Source organism: Perissodus microlepis, chromosome 5 (assembly GCF_051167445.1).
Source record: "Perissodus microlepis isolate ML-2025 ecotype Zambia chromosome 5, ASM5116744v1, whole genome shotgun sequence".
Lineage (NCBI taxonomy): Eukaryota > Metazoa > Chordata > Actinopteri > Cichliformes > Cichlidae > Perissodus > Perissodus microlepis.
The window spans coordinates 2600306-2625110 of record NC_140465.1 but is presented as its reverse complement, the minus strand read 5'-3'; the positions used below and the strand labels follow the sequence as shown (position 1 = coordinate 2625110).

The 24805-nt window shown below is 41.1% G+C and overlaps 1 protein-coding gene and 1 long non-coding RNA gene across 2 annotated transcripts; both read right to left on the bottom strand.

Annotated features, from left to right (window-relative positions):
* Nucleotides 1–2989: 2989 nt before the first annotated feature.
* On the bottom strand, nucleotides 2990–4040 carry LOC146386370 (uncharacterized). Its single transcript, XR_014800171.1, has 3 exons — nucleotides 3945–4040; nucleotides 3742–3859; nucleotides 2990–3610 (listed from the first exon to the last, which is right to left on the bottom strand). It is a non-coding gene; the product is annotated as an uncharacterized LOC146386370 (long non-coding RNA).
* A 5054-nt stretch (nucleotides 4041–9094) lies between these two features.
* On the bottom strand, nucleotides 9095–24281 carry LOC146386369 (serine/threonine-protein kinase 35-like). Its single transcript, XM_084927376.1, has 3 exons — nucleotides 23611–24281; nucleotides 17065–17806; nucleotides 9095–11289 (listed from the first exon to the last, which is right to left on the bottom strand). Exons 1-2 carry the CDS (start codon nucleotides 24116–24118, stop codon nucleotides 17088–17090), a joined length of 1227 nt encoding a protein of 408 aa, XP_084783502.1. The 5' UTR covers nucleotides 24119–24281; the 3' UTR covers nucleotides 9095–11289; nucleotides 17065–17087.
* Nucleotides 24282–24805: the final 524 nt, after the last annotated feature.

Below are 24805 nucleotides of genomic sequence, written 5' to 3'. Positions count from 1 at the left end.
CACAGACTAGATAAGCAATCATTAATCTACTTGATTTAATCAGGCTAAGATATAATATATGACACACCGGGTGCTTATAGGTTCTTATTTCAGTTCTATTTATATGTGTGTATTGAAGTAGACCAATGACACAATGAAAGTCTAAGTACTATACTAATAATGCTGATTATTTGTCTCCACCTAGTGGCTTACCCCAACACATACGTACATGGTTGTTCTCATAAACAGGTAACACTATAAAACGAGACAACATTCGAATTCACAGCAATTTAGAATACCTAAATAATCTAATAAGTACGTCTTGTGCTGTGGGAAGGCACAGTACATGAGATAACCCACATGGTACATGCATAATATGGAAATGCCACACAGACCCCAGCTAGTTTGAGCTCAGGCCCTTCATGCAGTTAGGTAACAGTGCAGATCACAGTGCTATAAGTTTTGCCATGAACTGCTGAACTGTCTTGTTATTGTGTGTGTGTGTGTGTGTGTGTGTGTGTACACACACACAATGTATGGATAGATAGATGTATGTGTGTGAGTGACCTGTGACAGAAAGAGATTGCCTTCACATCACAGCCAAGACAGACTAAAAGGTCCTGATATCCAACCTTATATTAGTAAAAATGATCAGTGCTAAAACAGAGCTTCTCCCTGTTTCCTAATAACAAAGCACTGCTATTCTTAATCAAAGAAATCAAAATATAAGTTTGATCAATACATAAATGAGAAATGTAGTGTGAATAGTAAAAAATGACTGTTCTTATGTCTGGTCTTGTTGCAGTCTTGGGTAACTGCTTTGTCTACCAGTAGACAGAGTAGTAGTATTCATACCCATTTCTTTCTGTGCCCCGCTCTGCCATGTACCTGTTAAAAGTGTCTCAACTGCTCTAGAATCAATTAGTGGTGTGCCTTATAACCACTGCATCAGATGCTTTGCATTGTATTTGGTGATGTAAAGCTTGGATGCAACTGCCCAGCCAGTGAAACTCATTGCATGAAGCGCTCAATGAACGGTTCTTGAGCCAATCTGTAGGCCACATGAACTTTGGAGGTCTGTAGTGATGTCGCTGACCCCGCTCTGTGATTTTACATCGCCTACTATTTTAATGACTGTTGCTGTCCTTCCCAGTTGTTTCCACTTTATTATAAAACTGCTAATAGTTGACTGCGAAATATTTAGTAATAAAGAAATTTCACAAGTGGACACAATTTCACAGTTGCATAGGTGGCATCCTGGCTCTGAAATTCACTGAGCCCCAGAGAGCTATCCAGCTAGGCATGTAGAAGCATGCTTGATTTTATACACCTGTAGCCATGGAAATGATGAACTCCTGTATTCAGTGAGTTGGATGGCTGAGTGAATACTTCTGGCAATATAATGTATAAGATTCCAGTTCACAACAGTATACCATGGTCATGGAGATGTTGACTATTTTTTAGTGCACATGGACAACATGACTTAATGCATATTTGTTTGTCTATGCCCGTTTAAAGATTATTGGTACACATGTAAGAAGAAACAGACAGCTGCTTTTCACATTCAGTGTCCATTCTGGTTTTTCAGCCCATATGCAGTTTGTTTCTTAGCAAATGAGGGTTACAAAACCTCAGATTCTGAAGATAAACATAATTACTGGGACCCTCTGGTGCACTGTGACAAAGTAGCTATGCTTGAACTCATTTATCACTTCTCTCTCTACCATATTGATAATTTATCCCTTGTTTTTTTTTGGTTTTTTTTTTTTACAGTTGACCATAATGCTTTAATTTAGACATTGCTGGTGTAACTTTGCTTTACATACTTTCCCAGGTTAGTTTGTGGTATCATTAGTTACATCCATTACATCCATGCATATGTTTCTAAAGCAAATACTATACTAACCATCAAGTCTTTTGAATTTTCTTTTGTTCACAGGTAAATTTCTAACAAATTATGTTTGCTTATGTTGCTTTGGTTATACTTACCATGTTTATCCATTTGTTCAGGTCCTAGATCTAAAACAGGTGCATGGGAGGGGCCGCCCCAGTACTTGTTTATATAGGGTCATGATGTCATTGGTGCCCAACTGGGTACAACCAACTAGAGGGTTTTTAATTTTGTATAGTATTATTTATTTTCTTTAAAGTAACCTTTTGAGTTGTATTGTATGCAGTGTTTTACTTTTCAGGCCATTTAGCTGGGTAAATTAGTTTGTCGACTGGATGCATAATCGTATTCCTGTTTTTTGATTAGAATTGTAGTGTTTGTTCCAACCTATTTTTCAATGGTAGAGACTAATGAGGTTCGGGTGTGTGTAAAGTCCTGTTGAAAGCAAGTGAGATTTTGCCTACCAGGTTTTAAAATGGTATAATAGAGATGCCAAAAATAAAAGTACACTTAAAAGAAACTGATGTTGATGCTGTCTACTTATTGCCTTCCTAGCCACTTGGTCTACACTACCTCGCATGCACACAGATGCGGAAAGTACAGTTGTGGTCAGAAGTTTACGTACAGTCATCACAAATACCGTCATAATTTGGGGCTTTTAGTGATTTTTTTGACCGTTTGGTTGTCCTTATCCTTGGGCGCTCTTTGGTTGTCCTTGGGCTCACTCACCAATTTCTTCTTATCTGAGGGTGACAGTTTGGGTCTTGCAGACCTGGGCATATAGTGGTGACATATCCAAATAACTTGTGAGCATTTATGTGCAATTGTTTGAACTGATGATCTTGGAATCTGTTTGGAAAGTGTTTGGACTGTTACATTCCAGCTGTGAAATGAGCACTGGTGTGCAACTACACAGCTTGTCAATTTCAGATTCAGTTCAGGTTCAAAACAGAGTTCAGACAGAGCTCAGGCTCAAACTGCAGAAGACAGAGTGCCTTAGTAAGTGCCACATTTATAATGTGGCACACATCTTGGTGGCGCTGTCACTTGGTGTTCGCTCGCTTTGTGGTAGAGTATCACTTCCTGTTCCTGCTCAAACACAGTGGTGTTTCTGAGTAGCTTATCTGCTTAGCAATCTAATTAAAAACTTTTCCTTTTTCATAGTATAATCTAGTGATGGGCAGATGAAGCTTCATGAAGCACTGAAACTTTTCATCCAATTGGTTCACCCCAGCGCAAAGCGTCTTGAAGCTTCATTTGCTCTAGTAGGACACCTACTGGACGTAAAAATATTAGTTGGCATGAATTTGAAGAGTGTGGCCTTTTGCACACAGCCTGTAAATGTCAACAACAAAAGGAGTGTGTAAAACATCTATATTGTTTTGATGGCAGTATACTGTGTATATTTATACTGGCAGTATGGAAAATGATTATTTGGAAATGCTTAAAATGGAAATGATCATTTACTGTGAGGTGAGGTGTGGACAGTGGTTGTGCTTTTGTAACGTTGAGGTATGGACAGCTACACACTGAGGCTTTGAGCCTCAGTCCTGCCTGTTCACATTTTATTCTGTAAAAACTAAATTTTCACTGCTTTTATGACCTTTTTAGTGGGGAGAACATAGCTACGATTTAATGATTTAACAAATCTTTTAAATCCTTTGTCCTCCACAATGCTAAATGGCTGGGAGTCCTCAATCACCATGCTAACCAGGTCTTCATCTATTTGAGATTGTTCTCCTGAGGAAAGACAACAAAAACAAAGCACAAATATAAATATCACACATGTAACTTATAACAGTTGTATAATATTGTTATATCATTTAGTAACATTACAGCATGCTATATTATCATGGCATTTGATGGCTCACCTGGTCTTGCTCCACAATCGGTGTTCCCCCTATTCTCATGCAAAGCTCTGTAGTGCCTAAGCATGGATGAGGTGTTGTTGTTATATCCCAGCTCCCTGGCACATAGCAAACACTTCACCTTGTACAAAAGTAAAGCCGCTTAACATTAATTGTATTGTACCATCAGTATTATGAAAATACATCTTCTGTAGAAATTTACATACCTTGTTGGGAGGAATAAGATCAAAATGTTCCCACACAGGGGAGGACATCCTCCTCTTCTTAGCTGGCTCCATTCTCTCCTGACTTTCTCTCCTCACTTTCATAAACCTCCAAACTGTCTCCAAACTCTCACTAACCGCAACTCTCCATCAAACACCCACATTTTGTATGAAGTCTGAGGGGTTTATATCGCTGTCATAGCTCGCGGCAAAGTTCGAACCACTTCATGAACCAGTCACGTGGTACAGCCGGGCAGCAAGGCTTCGGACGTCATCATTTTCAGCTCCTCCCATAAATGAAGCAAGCCGCGCATCGCGGAAACGCCCCCTCAATTACTCGACACAAGTTTCGAAGCCTTGATACAGAACGTCACATCACTAGTATAATCTTCACGTGCTTCATCCGAAGCACCCTTTCTGTGTACTCACTACCTGATTTATAGCCAAAGTATTCACTCACTGTCTCTGTACTGTTTCGCTAGCTTAGCTTAGCTCGTAGCCGACTCGTTAGCACCATGGCTACTTCACCTGTCCCTCCTGCACTTTCTTGCTCATTGTGTCAGATGTTTAGTTACTCCTCGGCCTCCTTTAGCAGTAATGATACTTGTAACAAATGTAGCTTATTTGCAGCTCAGGAGGCCAGGATTACTGAATTGGAGACTCTGCTTCGCACCCTTCATTCACCCGTAGCTAGCCAGGCCCCTGTAGCTGATGCAGCCAAAGCAGTGTTGCCAACTCCTCAGTAAGGAAAATCGCTATTGGTTGTCCTAAAAGTCGCTAGAAGTCGCTAAATGACGTCATCGCCTAATTTGCATAATTGGTCATGCTAATCTAATTGTAACCTATGTTGTTGGAGAGAGAAATAACATCGTGGAAGAGACATAAAGTGAGTAAAAAACGTCCTAAATGCATTTAGAGTTTATTTAGAACTACAAATTAAATTTCTTTTAGCAATTATTGTTTTTTTAATGTCACAATTCCAACCCTGCTCCTTTACCCGGGCTTGGACCGGCAAAAGTGACCCGAAATAGGCACTCTGGTGGAGTTACTTTGTGTGTGTGTTTATAAGTAGTTTTAAACCTTGTGATCCACAAAACAGCATAAGAGTAAAAGAGTAAAAGAAGAACTGACTGCGTTACAGCACCCGCTGCTTGTTGAGAGTAAAAGCGATACGCGCTTTCACGTCTTTTTTTAGCGACTTTTTTTTAGAAAAAAAGTCTCTAAGGGGTCTGAAAACTCGCTAAATATAGCGACAAAGTCGCTAAGTTGGCAACACTGAGCCAAAGATAGCGTAGGCCCCGCTAGCTGTTCCCCGGCAGACCCCAAGCAGCTGGGGAAAGAGGGCGGCTGGGTGACGGTGAGGAGGAAGCATAGTCTTAAACAGAAGCCCCAGGTACACCACCAACCAGTTCATGTGTCTAACCGTTTTTCCCCACTCGGCGACACACCCGCCGGGGGTCAAACTCTGGTAATTGGTGATTCTGTTCTCAGACATGTGAAGCTAGAGACACCGGCAACCATAGTCAATTGTCTTCCAGGGCCAGAGCAGGCGACATTGAAGGAAATTTAAAACTGCTGGCTAAGGGTAAACGTAAATTCAGTAAAATCATAATTCAGCAGTAATGACACCCGGTTACGCCAATCGGAGGTCACTAAAATCAATATTGAATCGTGTGTAACTTTGCCAAAACAATGTCGGACTCTGTAGTTTTCTCTGGTCCCCTCCCCAATCAGACCAGGAGTGACATGTTTAGCCGCATGTTCTCCTTAAATTGCTGGCTGTCTGAGTGGTGTCCCAGAAACGATGTGGACTTCATAGATAATTGGCAAACCTTCTGGAGGAAACCTGGTCTTGTTAGGAGAGACGGCATCCATCCCACTTTGGATGGAGCAGCTCTCATTTCTTGAAATATGGACACATTTATTAAACCCCCCAACATATGACTATCCAGAGCTGGGACCAGGAAGCAGAGTTGCAGTCTTAGGCTACGTTCACACTACAGGTCTTAATGCTCAATTCCGATTTTTTGATCAAATCCGATTTTTTTGTCTGCTTGTTCACACTACAAATAAAATGTGACAGCAAACGCGCTCTAGTGTGAACCCTCAAAGCGGCCCGCATGTGCAAAAGAAGACGTCACACACAACGCGCTCTGTTCAGACCCAGACCAAACAGTATTGTTTGACTGATGGACCTTAATATAAAGACTTGTTTCGGACTTTACGTTCCCCAATTTTGCTTTAAGTTATGTTGTTATTTACATATGGCCTAATAATGATCCTTATTGCTGTTTTAGAGAGGAGCGGTGCTTCAAAGGATAGTTGCAGATTTCTGTCAGAATCTGCAGATTATACAATATAAATAAAATGTTCACGTTGTCTTCCCAACAGTTTCACTGACACCTACACGGGATGGACAGGAAGCGTTCGCGATGTCTTCTCAGGCGCTGATAATTGGCGTTTGTCTTGTGTCAGTGACATAAAAGACGGATTTAATGCGACATGACCATTCAAACATCAGTCGCTTTCTAAAACATCAGATATGTATCGGATTCAGTACCACATATGAAAGTGACCCAGGTTTTGAAAATATCGGATTTGTGCCGTTCACACTGTCATACCATGATCGGATATGGGTCGCATAGGGTCAAAAAAGTCAGATTTGACGCGCTTTTGCGTGCAGTGTGAACGTAGCCTTAGTCCAGAATACAGCGACTAGGCTGTTAACAAAAATAATACAGAATTAATTTTGAAATTCTATTGACCGCTTTAAAAGCCCTGTATAAATGTTTGATCCCTTCCTGAATTTGTAAGTTTTTCTCTCTTATCAAGAGATAAACAGTCTATAAGTTTTATGGTAGATGCATTTTAATGGAGACAAAATATTAACCAAAGTCCTGAAGAAAAAAAAGCATGTTCCATAAAATGTATTAATTGATAATTGATTGTCATTGAATGAAATCAGGATTTGATACCCAAGCAAAATATGGCTAGCAGCTGATGGAGAAACACTTGTGGGCAAGCGATATCACCTTTCTTAGTTGCGTACCAGATTTGTATACATCCCAGGAGGGATTTTGGCCAATTCCTTTTTACAGAAACACTCCATTTAGGTTCCCTGGCTGCCACTTGATAACTTCAAACTTCAACTCCCTATGAAGATTTACTATTGGACTGAGGTCTGGACACAAGCTATGACCTTAATGTGCATCTTCTTTAGGCACTACTTTGTTGTTGTCAGTATGTTTTGGTTCATTGTCATTCTGTCCACAATCCATTGCATCCTGGCTGAGGGTGGGAGATTCTCATTCAAGATTTTACTGTACATGGCCCTGTCCATTAGTGCAGAAGACAGTGACGTTGTCTTCTGCCTTTAGCATAACAGCATAGTGTTTCCACTTTTGTGCTTGCCTGTGGGGATGGTGTTGTTTGGGTCATATTCAGCATCTCTATTCCTCCAAACAAAGCAGGCCCAGCACAGTTTTGGTTTCATCTTACCACAGAACTTCGGATAAATTTATTGCAAATTATTTTTTCTGGATTTTTGGTCTCTCACTTCATTAAACTAAAATAACATTTAAAGACTGTTTATTTCTTTTTAAATTGGCAAACTTATGATTTTAGTTTTAGTTGGCACGGTGGTTAGCACTGTTGCCGCACAGCAAGAAGGTCCTGAGTTCAATTCCAACATCAGGCCGGGGTCTTTCTGTGTGGAGTTTGCATGTTCTCCCCGTGTTTGCGTGGGTTCCCTCCAGGTACTCTGGCTTCCTCCTACCGTCCAAAGACATGCAGTTAATGGGGATAGGTTAATTGATTAATCCAAATTGCCCATAGGTGTGAATGTGAGCACGAATGGTTGTCTGTCTCTGTGTGTTAGCCCTGCGACAAACTGGTGACCTGTCCAGGGTGTACCCCGCCTCTTGCCCTATGACAGCTGGGATAGGCTCCAGCGCCCTCCGCGACCCTGTAAAGGATAAGCGAATGGATGGATGATTTTAGTTTCCCCCAATTTCTCAGCACTTCTTGCTGGTTGAAACTGTAGCTCAATATGAGTATATTTGTCTTTTTCAAGACCTATTCTACCTACCCACCATTTCACGACTTACTGCTCTGGAAGACTTGTAGAATTCATATTAACTTTAAAATATACAGAAGACAGTTTATGGATGGACCATGGACGGAAGTAAATTGATACATTTTGAACGGGTTTTCAGCTTCAAGTTCTTGGGCACCCACATCTCTGAGAATTTGTCCTGGTCAACTAACACCTCCAGCCTGGTCAAGAAGGCTCATCAGCGCCTCTTTTTCTTGAGGACACTGAAGAAGAACCACCCGTCTGCTGACATACTGGGTAACTTCTACCTGTGCAATAGAAAGCATCCTGACCAACTGTGTCACGGTCTGGTATGGGAACTGGTGAAAACCGCCCAACGCATCACAGGGACTCCACTTCCTGCCATTGAGGATGTCCACAAGAAGAGATGTCTACACCGGGCACGCATCATTCTCAGGGACTCCTCTCATCCTGCCAATGAACTCTTCCAGCTCCTCCCCTCCAGATGTCGCTACAGGACCCTTCAGAGTAAAACCAGCAGGTTTAGGAACAGCTTCTTCCCCACAGCTGTCATTGTACTGAACTCAGTCCCTTGCTGAACCTTCTCATCCACACTTACTCAACCCTCCTACACTCCTCCTCCCCCCTATCCCTCACGATGACCAAGATCATGACTGTCATTCATTCTCAGCCTCCACCATATGCTCACACTGGATACTGCTATAGTTCAGGACACTGACATAGCATAGTCTCTGTTATAGTGCGTACACTGTTCAGTATTATAGTCTTTTCAGAGCGCTACACCTCTGCTACTGTTTAAGTAGTGAAAACTATATTCATAGCACTCGGTACATCTGTATGCTATACAGAACATCTGTACATATGTATACAACACTACATTTGTCTGGAGTTCATCTGTTCATTTGGTCTCTGTATAGCAATATAAACATTTGTATACTTAACTGTATTTTATTACCCTGTATTTATACATGTGTAATGACAAACTTGACTCTTAATCCTAATATTTGTCATCAAAAACTTCCCCTTACCTACCAACACTCCAGTCGCTGTGATGTCAATGTTAAGAAGTCACACAGAATAGAGGCATTTCCAACCTTTATTAAAACAGTTCCTATATGTAGTTGGCAATAAAAAAAACAAAAACACAAAAAAACCCACAAACATATTTCCATTTATTCAAATGGCTTTAGCAGTCAAAGGCAGAACGAAGGACTGCTGCAAAGGGTCAGCCACTTAAACTCTGGACCTCATTGTGTTCAACTGTTTGTAGAAATGTGAAGCAAAGGGCTACAACCAAATTAGCCAGGGCTGGATTGCATAGAAAACAAGTGACTCATCAGTCACTGAAGTTTAGACAGGCGTAATAGTTCCATAACCTGAACAGCAAAAGAAAGCACAAAGCGGGAGCAGAATGTATATGGATAATATTTTAAGAAGAGTCATTTGAATCAAACAATAGATCAGAAGTCTTGATTTTAAAAAAAACAAACAACAACAACAAAACAGTCATTTCAAGTTTCCCTCTTCAAATTAACTCATCTCCAGTTTATCAATAAAACATTTAAAAAACAATAAAACAAAGGAGTTGAGCTGAGGTATGTTCATGACAGAAGGTCAGGAAATTAACATTTGTTTTAAGAGCTTCATGACCTATCCGGGGCTAAATAAATTTAATCATCTCTGTCAGTGTTAATAAGGGTTTTGTTATTTTTAATTTTTAAACACACTGAACAAAAGGAAAAACAAAGAAACAAGGCAGCAGCAGATTTTTCAAAACCTATGTGATGTTCTTGTAATGCAAATCTTTTTAAACATGTCATCAAGGAAAATTATAACAAACATTGATGAGTGGAAGCAAAAATGAAATCTACCCAGAATGTGTGAGGAATGGCTCAATGAAAAGGGGAAACAGGAGGTAGCACGATTACAAAGACAACTTTTAGTCAGCTCAGTACAACTCTGCAGCCAACTGAATCCAAAATATTGAGCTGGGGGTCATTGCATTAACATCTCCCACTGCTTACAAATGCAATCATTCAAACATCTGATACCAGGCACAACTAAACTGCCTAAAAATTTGAAAGACATCGTCAGCTTTGCTTCTTTTCTCAAACAGCACAACTGCAGTACCCAGTAAAAATGTGACTTTGCATGCCAAAAGCTCCAAGAGCAGAAAAAAAAACTGCTGAGTCACCATCTCATTTGAAATTAATGGAAAACTTATTTGGGTAAAATTACATTCATGGTTCCCTTTTCTATAATTACACTTAAATACTGAAGAAGCTAAATTATCAAGGCCCATATACCCTGGATCATGTAGTTGCATGCAAAATCAAAGACGGTGAAGCAGCTGGTGCAAATTTGAATTTAAAGGTATGACACATGGAGCGGTGATGTGTCACTAAAGTTCAACTTCAATGAGAGATATTCAAAAAAGAAGCCAAAATGTTGTATAGGTGGTGAAATCTGCAGTAAGAAAGCATGCAGTAGTGACCAGGAGGGGGTGGAGTGTAATGAATAGGTCCCACTTCCCAAATGTGAAGATACACCCTTTTACCTTCAGCTGAGTAGATCTGATTGTCATGGATTGTGATGGACAAGCACATTGTAGATTAAATGATTAGTAAATTTTGAAAGGACTAGCTTGGACTGACACCTTGGCCTGCAAGACAGCCTACAAGCAGCTTGGAAAGACGGCAAACGGGACCACAACACAAATTCAGGCTTAAAACATCTGGAATTATTACAGTGGCTAACAGAGTTTGCCAGCTATTATTACTTAATTCTAGAATTTAAACCCAACAGAGAAAAAAAAGCAGCTGACACGCTTTTCTATCATGTCCTAAGATCAGAAAGCTGTCACTTTTTAGAGAAAAACAAAAAAAAACCCCAAAACAAAATGAAAAAATTCACACACACGCTCCACCGCATCAAGTGAAAATTTTCCAGCAGCAGTTTTTATCTTACATCACAGTGTTTTCATTAAATATCATCAGAGTTCCAGCCTGGCGACCAAAGTGTCGCCATCTCAAGTCAAGTGTGAAATGAAAAATGTTGCTGCATCTCTTTTATCCGTTCCATCTATTCCCATCGTGAAGATGAAACAAATCATTTATCAGTAGCACTGGCAAATGAATTTAATCTAACAAGCAAAAGAATTACGATCCCATTTCACCATCTACATTAGAGGAGAAACGGCTCTTCACTTCTTTATCTTCACAGTCTTCAGGTTGAATGAAGGCAGACGCACCAGCTTTGGACAGCAACACACATCTGCAAAGAAGCAGGAGAACCAGTGAACAAGCAGACAGATGCACAAAACCTTTGGTTTATTACACGTGGGACATGGAGGTGGACAAGCTTGGGACAAAGTGACAAAGTTTTTGTTTTGTTTTTCTAAAGTCCTATATTACAAATACAGCCTGGCAGAGGATAAATTCATTTGCTATAAAGTTTGAAATTAAAAAAAAAAAAAGACCTGTAATGTCTGGCACATTTTGCCATCAGAATTATGATCCGAATGCACCGTTGTGCCAAACATCACAAGTTCCTTGACTGTGTGTGAGAGAGAGAGAAATTACAAAATGTACTTGATTACAAGGGTGGCTAGTTGCAATAACAATCCCCAGGAGCCAAAGGCAGACAGAGATAGATCCAGGAGATCGGGCCATCCACAGCCCAAAAGAGTACCTGAGAAGACCTGAGACCACACATTTTGGCAACAACTGTGTATCCAACCCAGCAGAAGGACGAGAGTCCCAAAGAACCAATTCAATTCTATTTTATTTATACAGCACCAAATCCCAGGCGACTGTTGTTGGGATCGACCAGAGGCAACGGGCAGCTGACCTCACTAGAGGCCATGTGCAGGGCCTCAGGGCCTTGTGACATTTGTCTAACACACATTTGTGACTTCAAATATTCTAACCAAGCGTGTCAATCTTAGCTGATAACTTGGCCACAAAAAAACAAACAAACCAAAAAAACAAATAGTAACGCGGCAGACAGCAAAATGCCAGTGATACAGAATGCACAATCCAGACACCAATTTGTACCAAACTTTACAAACACTAAGGGTTGTAGAGCCAAAAAGGCTGCATACATTTGATGTGTTATAAATTATAGAAAATGCAAACCGCTGTAGATCGTTATAAGTTTAGCTACTGAAGAACTCAAAGTGAGCTGTGGCCATCAGGGGGTACTCTCTTATTTTTGGAGTTAAAAGATCAAATTGCACACTGCTTCTCTCCTGACACATTTCTGTTTGGTAGCGGCACATCTGCCATTAAAAATAATAACATGTTTAAAAAGTGTTTTCCTTGTCCCCTAGAGGATTTCAGATCGGTGCCAGGTGTTGTTCAGATTCAGAAAAACATGTATGGCATAGAGACAGCTGGACAGACCTCAGTGACATACATTCTACAAGGCTGATCTATGTGCACTGGTGAGTATGTGAAAAGAGCAGCAGAGATGTGCTGAGTCAGTACCTGTTGCAGTAAATAGCTCCCAAATTTATTACAGCAATGCCCACTGCAGACTGCACACACGTTAAGCAATTCACACATTTGCTTCCAGCAGATGGACAATGAATGTAAACTGAATTACACAGAAATATCCTCAAGGGCAAAGTCAGCAGTATATCAAATGAGTGAATATCAATACTGTAATCTACAAGAACAGTGAGTAAGCTGACTCTAGAGTCAAGACAAAACAAATGTTTCACTTGGCAGATCCCAGGGTATATCATAAAAGAATCCATCTCAGCCAGACCAACCCTAAATCGCTGGCAGAGATGACAATGTAACATTATGGTGGTCAAATAAAGGAATCTGTGAAAACCGGGTTTATGTGATCAGCTCCCAAAAACCTTGCATCCCCTGGTCATATTCACACATTAAAAATATGTGGCAGCATGGCAGACTGCACAGATGTGTTTATGGTAGAGCTGAGAGGATCCAAAAACTCTGCTGAATTCTGCAGCACAAACAAGCCCTTTGTTAAATGTGACTTAACCATTATGCCTTTCCCTGCAGACTGCACCCAGTTATGCAGTCATGCATTTCCACTTGTACTGTTACATAAGTGACTTAGATAGCTTTAACAGGGATTTGGAGCTTCATCCTGCAATCTGAATACGCATTGATAATGAGTGCTGACTTGTCGCTTTATGCAACATGAGAATCTGACAGACTCTTGTGGTTCACCCTTTGCCACATCACTGCAACATACTATACTATTCAGAACAGGTTTATTGTATACTCAAAACGCTCATCACACAGGACTACCTTTTGGAGCAATTGTGTGATGGAGAGCTTACCTTTACATGAATATTTGGTGATTTTTAGGTCATTGTGAACTGTAGCTAAGCCAAAGAGAGTTAACTAGGATGTCAGCAGAACAAATACCATTTTTCTCTCTCTCTCTCGTATCTCTGTACACACTGAGGCTGCAATTCTTCCAGATCTATTGGGTCAGCAAACCTCTACAAGTCTTCTTGTCCCTCCTTCCTTGCTGAAGAACAACTAGCACACCGTCACGCACATAAAAATGCAAAAATACTGGCAGCTTTTACCCTTCCTTTCTTTCTTCTTGTTGTTTTCACATTAGTAGGAGACAAAATAACTGACAGTATTGTGTCTTCTGGATGTTGGAGATTTGGTGTGTATTCATGTGTTTTTGTGCATGTGTATCTGCGTGTTTGACTCTAGTGAATCAGTATGTGTGTTAGCCTTGAAAGGAGCATGTGGGGACTGCAATGAAGAAAAACAAGCATATACGCATTCTCTGATGTTTATCCAATGATGCAAAATTTCACACTGCAGAAAAAAAATCTGTGCTCGTGACTTTACTTGCATAAATATTAATTATTAAACTGTAAACGAGTCAGCCCATTTGAACTCATGACAGTCTTGCTCAGCATGGAAAACGTGCAGGGAGCTGAGCGGGGGATGGCTGAAACAATGCATGCAGGGGTGGTGGGAGTCTTCACAACACTTAGAGGAAGAAAGCAGAGCAAGAGACCGGAGGTCAGCTGGGTTTGTAGTGCCCCCATCCCCCAATGTCACATTATGCAATGGCAAACACAAGCATAGTGTGTTGTACAGTCACGGCATACGACGCTCACCCATCATGTGCACTGACCATGTTCAATAAGGGAATGTATGCTCCCTTTATAACCCAGCCATCTGTGGCTCAGAGGTCAAAGGATAACTGGGGCTTTGGTTACTCAACCAGTGGTCTTGGTTAGCACCACCACAATACACACAGGCATTTATACATGTGAGAACAAATATCCAGAGTCCAGTCACTAAATAAAGTATGTAGGCACTACACAAACAAATGCCCCGCCCACTATTACAAATAAATTAATTCTGTATAATAGGTCCCAGTAGCTCACACCTCAAATGTAATTTGAGGCAAATAACGTACAGGAACCAGAATACAGATTGGAACAGAAATGAGAATTCTCATATGAATAATATAGATTGTTATTAAAGCACAGGTAGGCAGCAATAGACGATCCAAAGATGTTTCTCAGAAGACGATCCAATTTTCTCTTTAATTTGACAGCAGGACAGAGCCAATATTAAAAGAAATACAGCAGTGGTCCTTGAGATGCTTGGCTACAAGATGAACAGCCAAAAGCAGTAGTACTCTACATGGAGGAGGAGACTAGATAAGCTCAAGGCAACACGTGGGGAAGGCAGCCAACTATCTGTAATGTAGAAAAGTGTGATGAAGAAAGGGATGCCTAAGAAGTACAGCAAACTGTCCATACCGGAGTCTTTGAAAACTGCAAAGCGAAGAGATGTAGGAACAGAAGCCAGGAGAATAAACCAGCCATTCTCCACTGAACCATCCAAGGTGTATTCTTAGTGGCAAGGGAACAATATGAGAACAGCCCCACCAAGGCTGGAGACAGAACAATCCTTGAGAAGGGAAACAGTGCACTGTATATTAGGCCAGTAAAGAAGGGAATCCACACACAAATATGAACCAATCTGACAACATGTAAAACTCTTTTACAAATGCATACATCCAGAAAATGATCAGATTCATGAGTTGAACTTCATAAATTTTGCGTACATGATCAGTGTTAATTCAGGTTTGGATATATGCATTAGTAAAACAGTTTTACATGTGGTCAGATTGCTTCATATCTTTGTGTGGATTGAAGCACATGCGGGAGTCCTTAAATGTTACACATAAAATCACAGAACATTTGTAAAGCTTAGTTTACCCTTGTGGATCATATCATACGTACTTGCAACCTTTGTGAGGCAAATTTGTCTCCATACTTTACTGGCCTGATATACAACGCACGGCTTCCCCAAACACACTTTACTTGGACCGTTTTCCTGAATACATATGGCAACTTATTATTGACACCATAAGTTTACTAGTGGATGATCCACCTCAGTCAACTGAAAAGTGCTAACTAGCTACCTTTGATGCTACTCTATATTTACCATAGACCAAGCTGGAAATGCCAACCTGAAGGCCACCAGATGTCAAGAGTTTGTGTGGATTTATGCAATCAGTTGTTCATGTGGAGTCATATTGAACAGTCTGTGTTTATTTTTTCTGCTGTCTATGGTTTTTACTCTATGTTGGCTAGCTGGCTAGGTTGCTGATGCACTGGTGTTTTATATCATTCAGCTACTTGACCAAAATCATATCATTCTATGGAATGATAACTCTCAGTCTCCACCTTTGTGGACTGCAGCACTCGATCTGCTCTGGAGATCCACAGTGAGCTGGAGGGTCACTCTTAAGCTGGGCATACACTGCGATTTTTTCAGTCGCGTTATTCAGCTCCTGCTCAAACTGTGCGACTGAATCGCAGGAGTTAGAAGTTCGTAGCTCATAATGCATGTTCTCACACTATATGCCCGATGTGCTGATGTAACCTGATTGCTCACAGTGTGCGTCCATACACAACACGTGGTGTTCTTGTTTCCGGAAATGTAAGAGGAACCCGGAAGTGGGGAGACAGCAATCTGTGTCCAGATCCCACACTGCACTGCCATGCTGCTCTGTCTTTTTCACTTCTATTTCTGTGTTTGCGCATGCGCAGCGTGAGAGGTTGCGTTAAATCAGCTTGTGACACTGCTTCATCAGTGAGATACCCTCACGAGGGGTGACCAGGATTTCAAACAGGTTTGATTTTCTTGTGACCATACGACCGCTGATCGGGAGATGGTCATGAGGTCTTAATCGACTCTCATTACCCCATGTATACTACACGATGCACGACACACCGGTGAAAAATCGTCTCAAAATGGGCCAAAAAAAAAAAAAAAAAAAAAAAATCACACAGTGTATGCCTGTCTTTACAGAAGCTGCAGCAGGTGGAAGACTGGTTTATGTGCTGAGGAATTACCACTGGGGCGAGCTGCAGTTCAAGACTGGAAGGTTCTATTCCTTTACAGAATAAGAGACTTACTGGAGATCAGCTGATGATATTTCCCACTTTTCTGTCAGAAGATACTTAGTGAATAAAAAAAATTTCAGTAGTAATATTGACTAAATAATATTTAGTAATAAGTTTAAGAATTAATTAGGTAGGTCCAAGGCCTTCCTATCTTGTACTTTCTCTTGGTGGCTGGTTCCTTTGCTAGTTTTCTATTTTCTTGGTCCTCAACATCAAATAAAACCTGTGCAGTCAATACTAAGCATATTTGATGTTAAACCACAATAATATCTTGATTTCATATGAAGTAGTATTGACATAGCATTGGCAATGTTTTAGAGAAATTCCCCAAACTGTCTCAGTCTAAAGGATGATCTGAAGTTACTTCATATGATACTTCTCCAGTACATTACAGAGCAGGCTGAACATTTCAGATAGCAGTAATGTACAATGAGTTTAGATCATTTTTTTTTCCTTTTCAATTCACTTTGACTCAGCAGAGGGAGCAAATCTGGACAAGGAATGCTGTTAGCTAAACATGAAGACCAATACAAACAGTACTAGCAGACGAACTGAAGGCAGAATAACCGTCAGCAAAACAGAATGCTGGAGGGTGATTAAAATAAGACATGTACCTGTAGAACAGTATGGCTGAGGGTCATGTAGTACACATAACTTGGTCCATTCTGGCTTGCAGCTCAAAAGCATCCGGTCGGTCCTGAGGGTTGACAGCGAGCATGTCCTGAAGCAGCTTTTTCACTCCATCTGACATACATGACCTGCGTTTCTGTGGGATGCTCAGTACCATCTTTGGATTCTCGAGAAGTGCCTCACCAACAGGCATAATGTCACCTCCCTGTCGCACATAGGTACCCAATAGCTCCCGCTTAGACTCAGAATCAATAAAAGTAATTCTCTCCAGCATGGCCCAGATGATGATGCCCAGGGCAAATATGTCAGCCTTGGCTGTGTAGTGGCCCTCCCACACCTCAGGAGCCATATAGAAGTCTGAGCCACAAGCAGACGACAACCAAAACTTGTTGAGGTTGATGTTTTTGTTCTTGTCTTCACAGTCTTTTCCCTCGCTGGTGTTTCCTAAACCAGCGCAAACTTTACTCAAGCCAAAGTCTGCCACCTTCAGAACTGGAGTCCCTGATTTCTCTGAAATTAGGATGTTGTCAGGTTTGAGATCTCGATGAACAATATTGTTTTCGTGCAGGAAAGCAACAGCACTTGTTAGTTGGAGCATGAAGCTGCTGTTTGTTCGTGGGTTGGGTCGCCGAGATAAGATGAACTGGTTGAGGTCTCCTCCTTCGCAGAACTCCATGACGAACCACAGGTAACAAGGCTCCTCTGGGGGGCCAAGCACTCTCTCACCTGTAACAGCGAGACACTTATCAGATAGACAGTAAAAACAGAAATGATAAAAAAAAAGAGAGAAAAAAAATGTAGAATGACACAGTTTATCAAAGTGATGTCTATGTGGTATGACGAAGTGCCTTAGACCCGCATTCATTTTAATGGCCAGAAGGCATCTCGATGTGCAAAAAGACTTCCAGTTCTACAGATGGGAAACCGTTATAGTCATCGAGTAATTTAATGAGTATTCCATCAATTACTCAAGTAATCGGATAAGAAATACTCCAGTCACTCGATGAATCATTGCAGCCCCATTCAAATTATATATGACCATTTAACATGATTTTCTTTATCTCGCTCTCATTTTGCCCCCTCCGCAGCTTTCCTCCACTTCACCTCAAAACTCATCTCCTAAATTGAAATCAGGGCTCTAACACACAGTATGTGCATAAAAATCCTTATTTACTCCCGACATTGTGCTAAAACTCAGTTTCCCTCTGACAAACAGTTTGATTACATTTTTGACTGCAGTTGGCTGAAAATGTAATCTACTGATATCTAGCAGTGATATTTTACACACTGTACACAATCTACAAAAGGTAGGGCTGCACTGGTAATCTAGCATACTGGGTATTTTTCTGGTCGGTTGAAGGGTCAAAAAATATATTTTTATTTTCCTTTGTCGATATAATTATACAGGCTACAGCACTGACAGCAGCATGTGCATTCATTTTCATTACTGACACTGAATTACAGAAATAGATGCAGCAAAATGTGTCAAATTTACTGACATGTTGGGGCTGCTGCACCGTCAACAGTAGCACCCGCAACAACTAGTAACAAGGCCTCACAAATACAGGAGGCTGCTATTGCTAGCAGTTGCTGTGGAGAGGTTAGACAGTAGTCCCAGCAAGAGTTAGAAAGACACAAAGTAAGGTGTAACTATTATGGAGGCACATAATTAGGAAGCGAGAGATTCAAGGATTCAAATGAACCATGACTCACTGACAATAGATAAAATGTAACTTTTTATTGTCACATGCCGCAACGCAATGCAACTCAAATGTCCTAATACAACAACAACTATACTAACCTGATTAGAAAGAAAACTGGTTTCAGTATTAATAATCACAGAAATTGAAATATATAGTACACAAAATGTGTATGGACATATTATTTTACAATTACATTATTTCTTATTTATGTAATTTTTGCAGGTACTACTCGGCTTTGCCTTTGCTTTGAAGACTTGTACAAATGTGCACATTTAACTGGACCATCTGCGCTGTTTAGATCGATCGTGGTGGGCCGCCTGGACCAAACGTGCCAGGGCTGATTGTTTTTGTCTCCGTCCTGACTGGCTATAATTTCTCTGTATCTGTTATTGTACGATCTGCTGTACATTATAAAGCGCCTTGAGGCGACTGTTGTTGTGATTTGGCGCTATATAAATAAAATTTAATTTAATTGAATGATCCCTTTGTAAGTTATGGTCCTCGTAAGTGTCCAGATGTATGATCAACAGGGTATGCTGTACTAGGGCTGGCCCATATCATACCGTTCACATTAATACTGGTATAATGTTAGGCAACGATAAGAAAGAGGAATATCGCGATAGAATATGGGTAAAACGCGCATGCGCAGTGCCTTTGTTTTCATGCACACATGGTGGAAAAAGCATAGCGGCGACGGAGAATGAGAAGGGCGAAAGCGGATCGTTGAATGAAACAGATGAACCAGAATTGGTTTGTAAAAATGGTGCAACTTCGGTGGTGTGGAACTGGTTTAGCTTTCGACCATCAGATACACAACAAAGCACAATTTAGATAGAGCATGCTAGCGGGCCGTCGTTATTACCACACGGCACATTTAAAATCAATCCTTTGATTTTTCTGAAAATCGACAGTGCCCCTTATAATCCCGTGTGCCTTATGTATGAATTCTGGTTGTGCTTACTCACCTTGAAACGATTTTATATGCTACACAGCGCTCGAAAATCTGTCAAATGTTTTAGTACGACTTTGCTAAGCTACTAAGTCGCACTGCTTGATGGATTGTTGGAGCATTACGGCTATCGTAGGCAGGAGCCTCGCAGAGTGATACGTACTGTGCTTCAACATAATATTACCGTATTGTGTGTGTATAACCTGTTTTTAAGTTTTGTGGATATTATACATGGTTATGCTGAGAATATGCCAGCCAATTTCCACTGGAAATGCCTTTTGGTTAAACTGTTAGCAAGGAATTTGCATTTGCACTGTTAAATTTTTATACACTGTTAAATTTTATTTATTTATAGAACTTTAATGCACATAAAAAACAGCTGCTTGTTTAAGTGAAAATACATTAATGGGGTTTGTTTTTTGCACTAATAAAGTTGTGGAGTTGTAAAGTATTTTGTCTAGTGTCAATTATATCGTCAGTTATATCGTTATCGCAAATTTCCAAAAGCAGGGCTCACAAAATCGCTAGCCTGACGTCCCGAGGCTAGCGATTTTTCCAGTCGGGCTACCAAAATCTGTCTCTGCCCTGCCCGTCGGGCTATCATAGGAAGGAAAAATATATGTCAATGCTTTTGCATTCTTTCGGGAATGTAGCTGGGCAATTATGTCATTGGCATCGGTGAGCCACTGTCAATATGTGACATATTGAAATCACGTTTGAATTTGCGCTTGTTTTTTGCTTTCACTTTGCAATCGCGCGAACTGTGTATAGAGAGCGACAGTACTGATTGGTGAGTGACGATAATTTGCGCACCAATTCCTCTGACATCGTCTTATCAATCGTTAGCTTACTATGCAAACATGACAAGTGAAATCTCCCGCAGCTTAAACATGTGAGAGGTTGATCGCGCAGAGAATCGCTGAGCGTTAAGTGAGTGCGTGTGTAAAAGCAGCAGGATATATATTTTAGTTCTGCTGAGCCAAATAAGACAGGTCAGGGTGAAGAAGTGACAGCCAAAGAAAAGCTTACCACAAAACGGAAAAGTTATGACAAATCAGACTATAAGGCAAAAAGAAAGTGCAGCTTTATGGTTTCATGGACAAAAGAATTTCTGTGGCTGCAATATGACAAGCTAAATAGGTGCGCATTCGCTGTCAAAATAAAAAAAGCGCACAAGATAAGAAGTTGCAACGCGTGTTTGCGTACATAAGATTTTCTGGAGGAGGACAGACATTTGTTTAGAACTCTTAAAGATGTCGAAGAAGCTCCTTTAAGCAATTACTCCTCCACCTCCAAAGAAATGTCAGAAGGAGTCCGAACCACAAAAGAAGCGCGTATTCTTGGAAAAGTGGTTGCAGGAGGTGAGCTGGCTTCAAACAAATGATGAACGCACAGAGATGTGGTGCAGAATGTGCCGTGAAAATCACACTCTAGCGGACAAAAACACTGCCTTTTATATGGACGCAAACGCGCGTTGCAACTTCTTATCTGGTGCGCGTCTTATTTTGACAGCGAATGCCGGGTGTGTTGTTGGTTTTCCCTCGATCGACAAGCGCCTTTGTTACTGGGACCAGTAATTTTAAGAAAGGCCCCCTTTAGAATCCATGAGAAATGCAAGAAATGCATTATTGCTCAGTCTGCAATATCTTTCCCAGAACAAACACCAATTGCAAATAACATACTAAAAATACACCTGAAAAATCTGTTTAGAACAGCGTACTATGTTGCAAAGAGTGAACTACCACTGGCACAATTTAGCAGTCTTTGCAAACTTCAAAAAGCAAATGGCCTCGATCTTGGTTCCACTTGCCTCTTTCCCGTGACTTCAGTGGAAATTTCAAATTCAGGATCTGACACAGACTGATTCATGTCCTACACAGTTCTTACAAGTTCATAGAAATTTCTGTTCAATTAGAACCAAGTATTTGAGTTGATGATTGTAATTTTTATACAATGTTGTAATTTGTGTTTCAACAATTTTTTGATTAATGTTTTGTTTCTATATTATAACGGAAACAAAACAGGAAACAAAACATCAATCAAAAAATTGCTCTCTTTTTTATTCGGGCTACTTAAATTTATTTTGGGCTACCAAAAACTGAAGAGTCCCTGCCCCGAAGGGCTACCAGGGATTTTGAAATTTTGCAAGCCCTGAAATGCATATTGTGATAAATATTTTTGGTCATATCGCCCTGCTCTATGCTGTACTGACAAGTTGCTACATTATTTGTACTCTCTTTTTTTAAGTGGTTGTGTATTATCGGTCCTATATCGAGTTTATGTTATACATGTCTTTAGGAAAACCTACTTTTAGATGCTTCCCTTGTCACGTAGTTTGATTTGCCAGAGTTTATGCCTGCTGTCCTTCCTGACGCAACCCCAAAGGGGATTTGCGTCTCTGCCTGAAATTAAACCTTTCACTTACCAAGCAAATGTGTTACCAGTACACTTTGGAAATATTTTATGTCACTAAGAATTAGTGTCAAAAAGGTGTTGAACAACCAGTCTATAGCTTATGTTTTCTTGTAGAAAAACAAAAGTTAAATTTTATAAATACTTTGTAAAGAAATGGTAAATGGCCTGTATTTTGTATAGTGCTTTACTAGTCCCCAAGGACCCCAAAGCGCTTTACACATCCAGTCATCCACCCATTCACATACACATTCACACACTGGTGATGGCAAGCTACATTGTAGCCACAGCCACCCTGGGGCGCACTGACAGAGGCGAGGCTGCCGGACACTGGCGCCACCGGTCCCTCTGACCACCACCTGTAGGCAACGGGTGAAGTGTCTTGCCCAAGGACACAACGACCGAGACTGTCCAAGGCTCGAACCAGCAACCTTCTGATTACAAGGCAAACTCCCAACTCTTGAGCCACGATCGCCCCATAACACAGAGTTTTTAATCCAAGGCAGACTGCCCACGTCTTCTTTGATCTTCTTGAGGCAATAATCTTTGATGGGGTTTTTGTACTTGTTACATAAGTAAATGGTGAGACATATCTACACGCCCCCCCCCCCCCCCCCCTTATGAAAGAAGAACACAGATGTGGTGTATTTTAATACACATATCAAAAGCCACTTCTACTGAGAAAACCTACCAATCAATGACTGGTGGGCCTGAGATAAACTGTCCTAAGATAACATTGTCACTGTGCGTTTAAAGAAAGCATCGCCAGGGAGGTGATGGCACCGAGACAGGCTAAACCAACAAAGCAAACGGTGTAAGTGTAAACTTGTCTTAAGTGCACGGATTGTGAGTGGAATGTGAAAATTACCTCTAACACAAGCAACGCAACAGACTCCATTTTAGTGTGTCAAAATCTACCCATCCCCCAGCGAGTCTGTGTCATGGCGACAAAAACAACTGTGCTATAATGACAAAGCTAACCCTCCAAACTAACCTTTACAAGCATAAGAACCTTATTATGGGCCATTAAAAGCTGGCTACAGGCCAGCACAAGGCACGAATCACAAAAAGTAAAACCAGCAAGATTAAACAGCCTCCTCTGGGTAAAAATCAGGTCACCAGTGATTCAAATTGTGACCAAGCCAGAACTGAAACTGATAACTAATGAACCCCAATGATTAGTAATTGAAGCAAAATAAGACAAAACCGTGGCACAAGCAGCAAATCCATATCTAAATCTGACGCAGTACCCCGTCCTTAGAACGTAAAGTCAAAAGTACACTGAATAATCCTCTTATTTTGGTTACATTAACCTAAAAGCAAAACATATTGCTACACAGCACAACTATCTAATACCTAGGATGCTATTTTATTTCGGCACTAATTGTGAACACAGCTTTTATCCAATTTATCTAATCTCAGCTCAAACAGGTAAAGCTGTAGGGCTAAGCGAGAGCGACCCCCACCTTTTAATGATGTCTCCACCAGGCGCAGGTACTGCTTGGACAGTTTGTTTCCATGACTCATTTTCTGTGCCATACCGTTCCTCTGCAGCACGCACTCCTCTAGATGAACAACATTTTGATGCCTTTTTTCTAGACTTGCTAGCGCCCAGAACTCCTGCAGGGCGAGCTCCACGTTTTCCGGCGCGTCGCACCGCAGTTTCTTTACAGCAACTTTAGCACCCGATCTCCGGGCCAGAGCTTCGTACACCACGCCGTACGTTCCCCTTCCCACCTCCCGCAGCAGACTATAGCGGGGCGCCATGACCTTCTGCTCCAGGCCGTCCTGCTTGAAGAGGCTGGTGTCCTCCTCCATGTCATGGTCCTCTTCCGTGTTTCCCACGTTCAGACACCGAAGCACGCTGGACTCGTCAACTCCCGCTTCGGTGGTTTGTCTGCAGCACGCTCGCGCACTCCTTGTACGTCTCCGCCAGTTATCCCCACCGACGGTATCCGCGCGACAATCGCTCATCCTTTCAACAAAAACGGTCACATTTTTCCAGCAACAGTTCCCGTGTGTCGTCACCTTTCTACAGAGAACACAGAAAACTTCCACAGCAATGTGGAACGATAGGAACGATATCGCACGAAACACAAACAGGAAGAAACGACAGTGAGGAAAAACTAAGCATTTCCGGCAAGGACCTTCACAATAAAACGCAAGGCCTGCGTTACATAACAGTCTGTCCCTTTCTCTCCACACAAACACACACACTTCCTTTTTTTCTGCTGCTTCCGTGAGAATTTTACTATTGGTGTTGTAGCTACAAAACGTAATGTCACAGTGAACGTGGAAAAAGGTGACTGGCCCTGCAAGTACTTAAATTGTATTAAATTATGAATTATGCATGTTGTAAATATTTCATTTGCTAATATTAACAGAAAATGTAATTTCTGTTTAAACATCTGTTTAACATTTAGATTGATTGTTTATATTTGCTTGGCTTCTAATCCTCCTGCATGATTTCAAAAGATGGTTTCGTGGGCGTGTCCCTCGCTGAAGGCATACTTCCATCCCCGTCCATGACCTGGATAAAAATGTCATCCTCAAGGAAAAGTGGGAGAGTTGATCACAGCTGTCTTGAAATTGCACTGTAGTAAGGGGCAAATGAAGCTTTACGAAACACTGAAGCTTGTACTGACATGGGTTCTCTGCTCG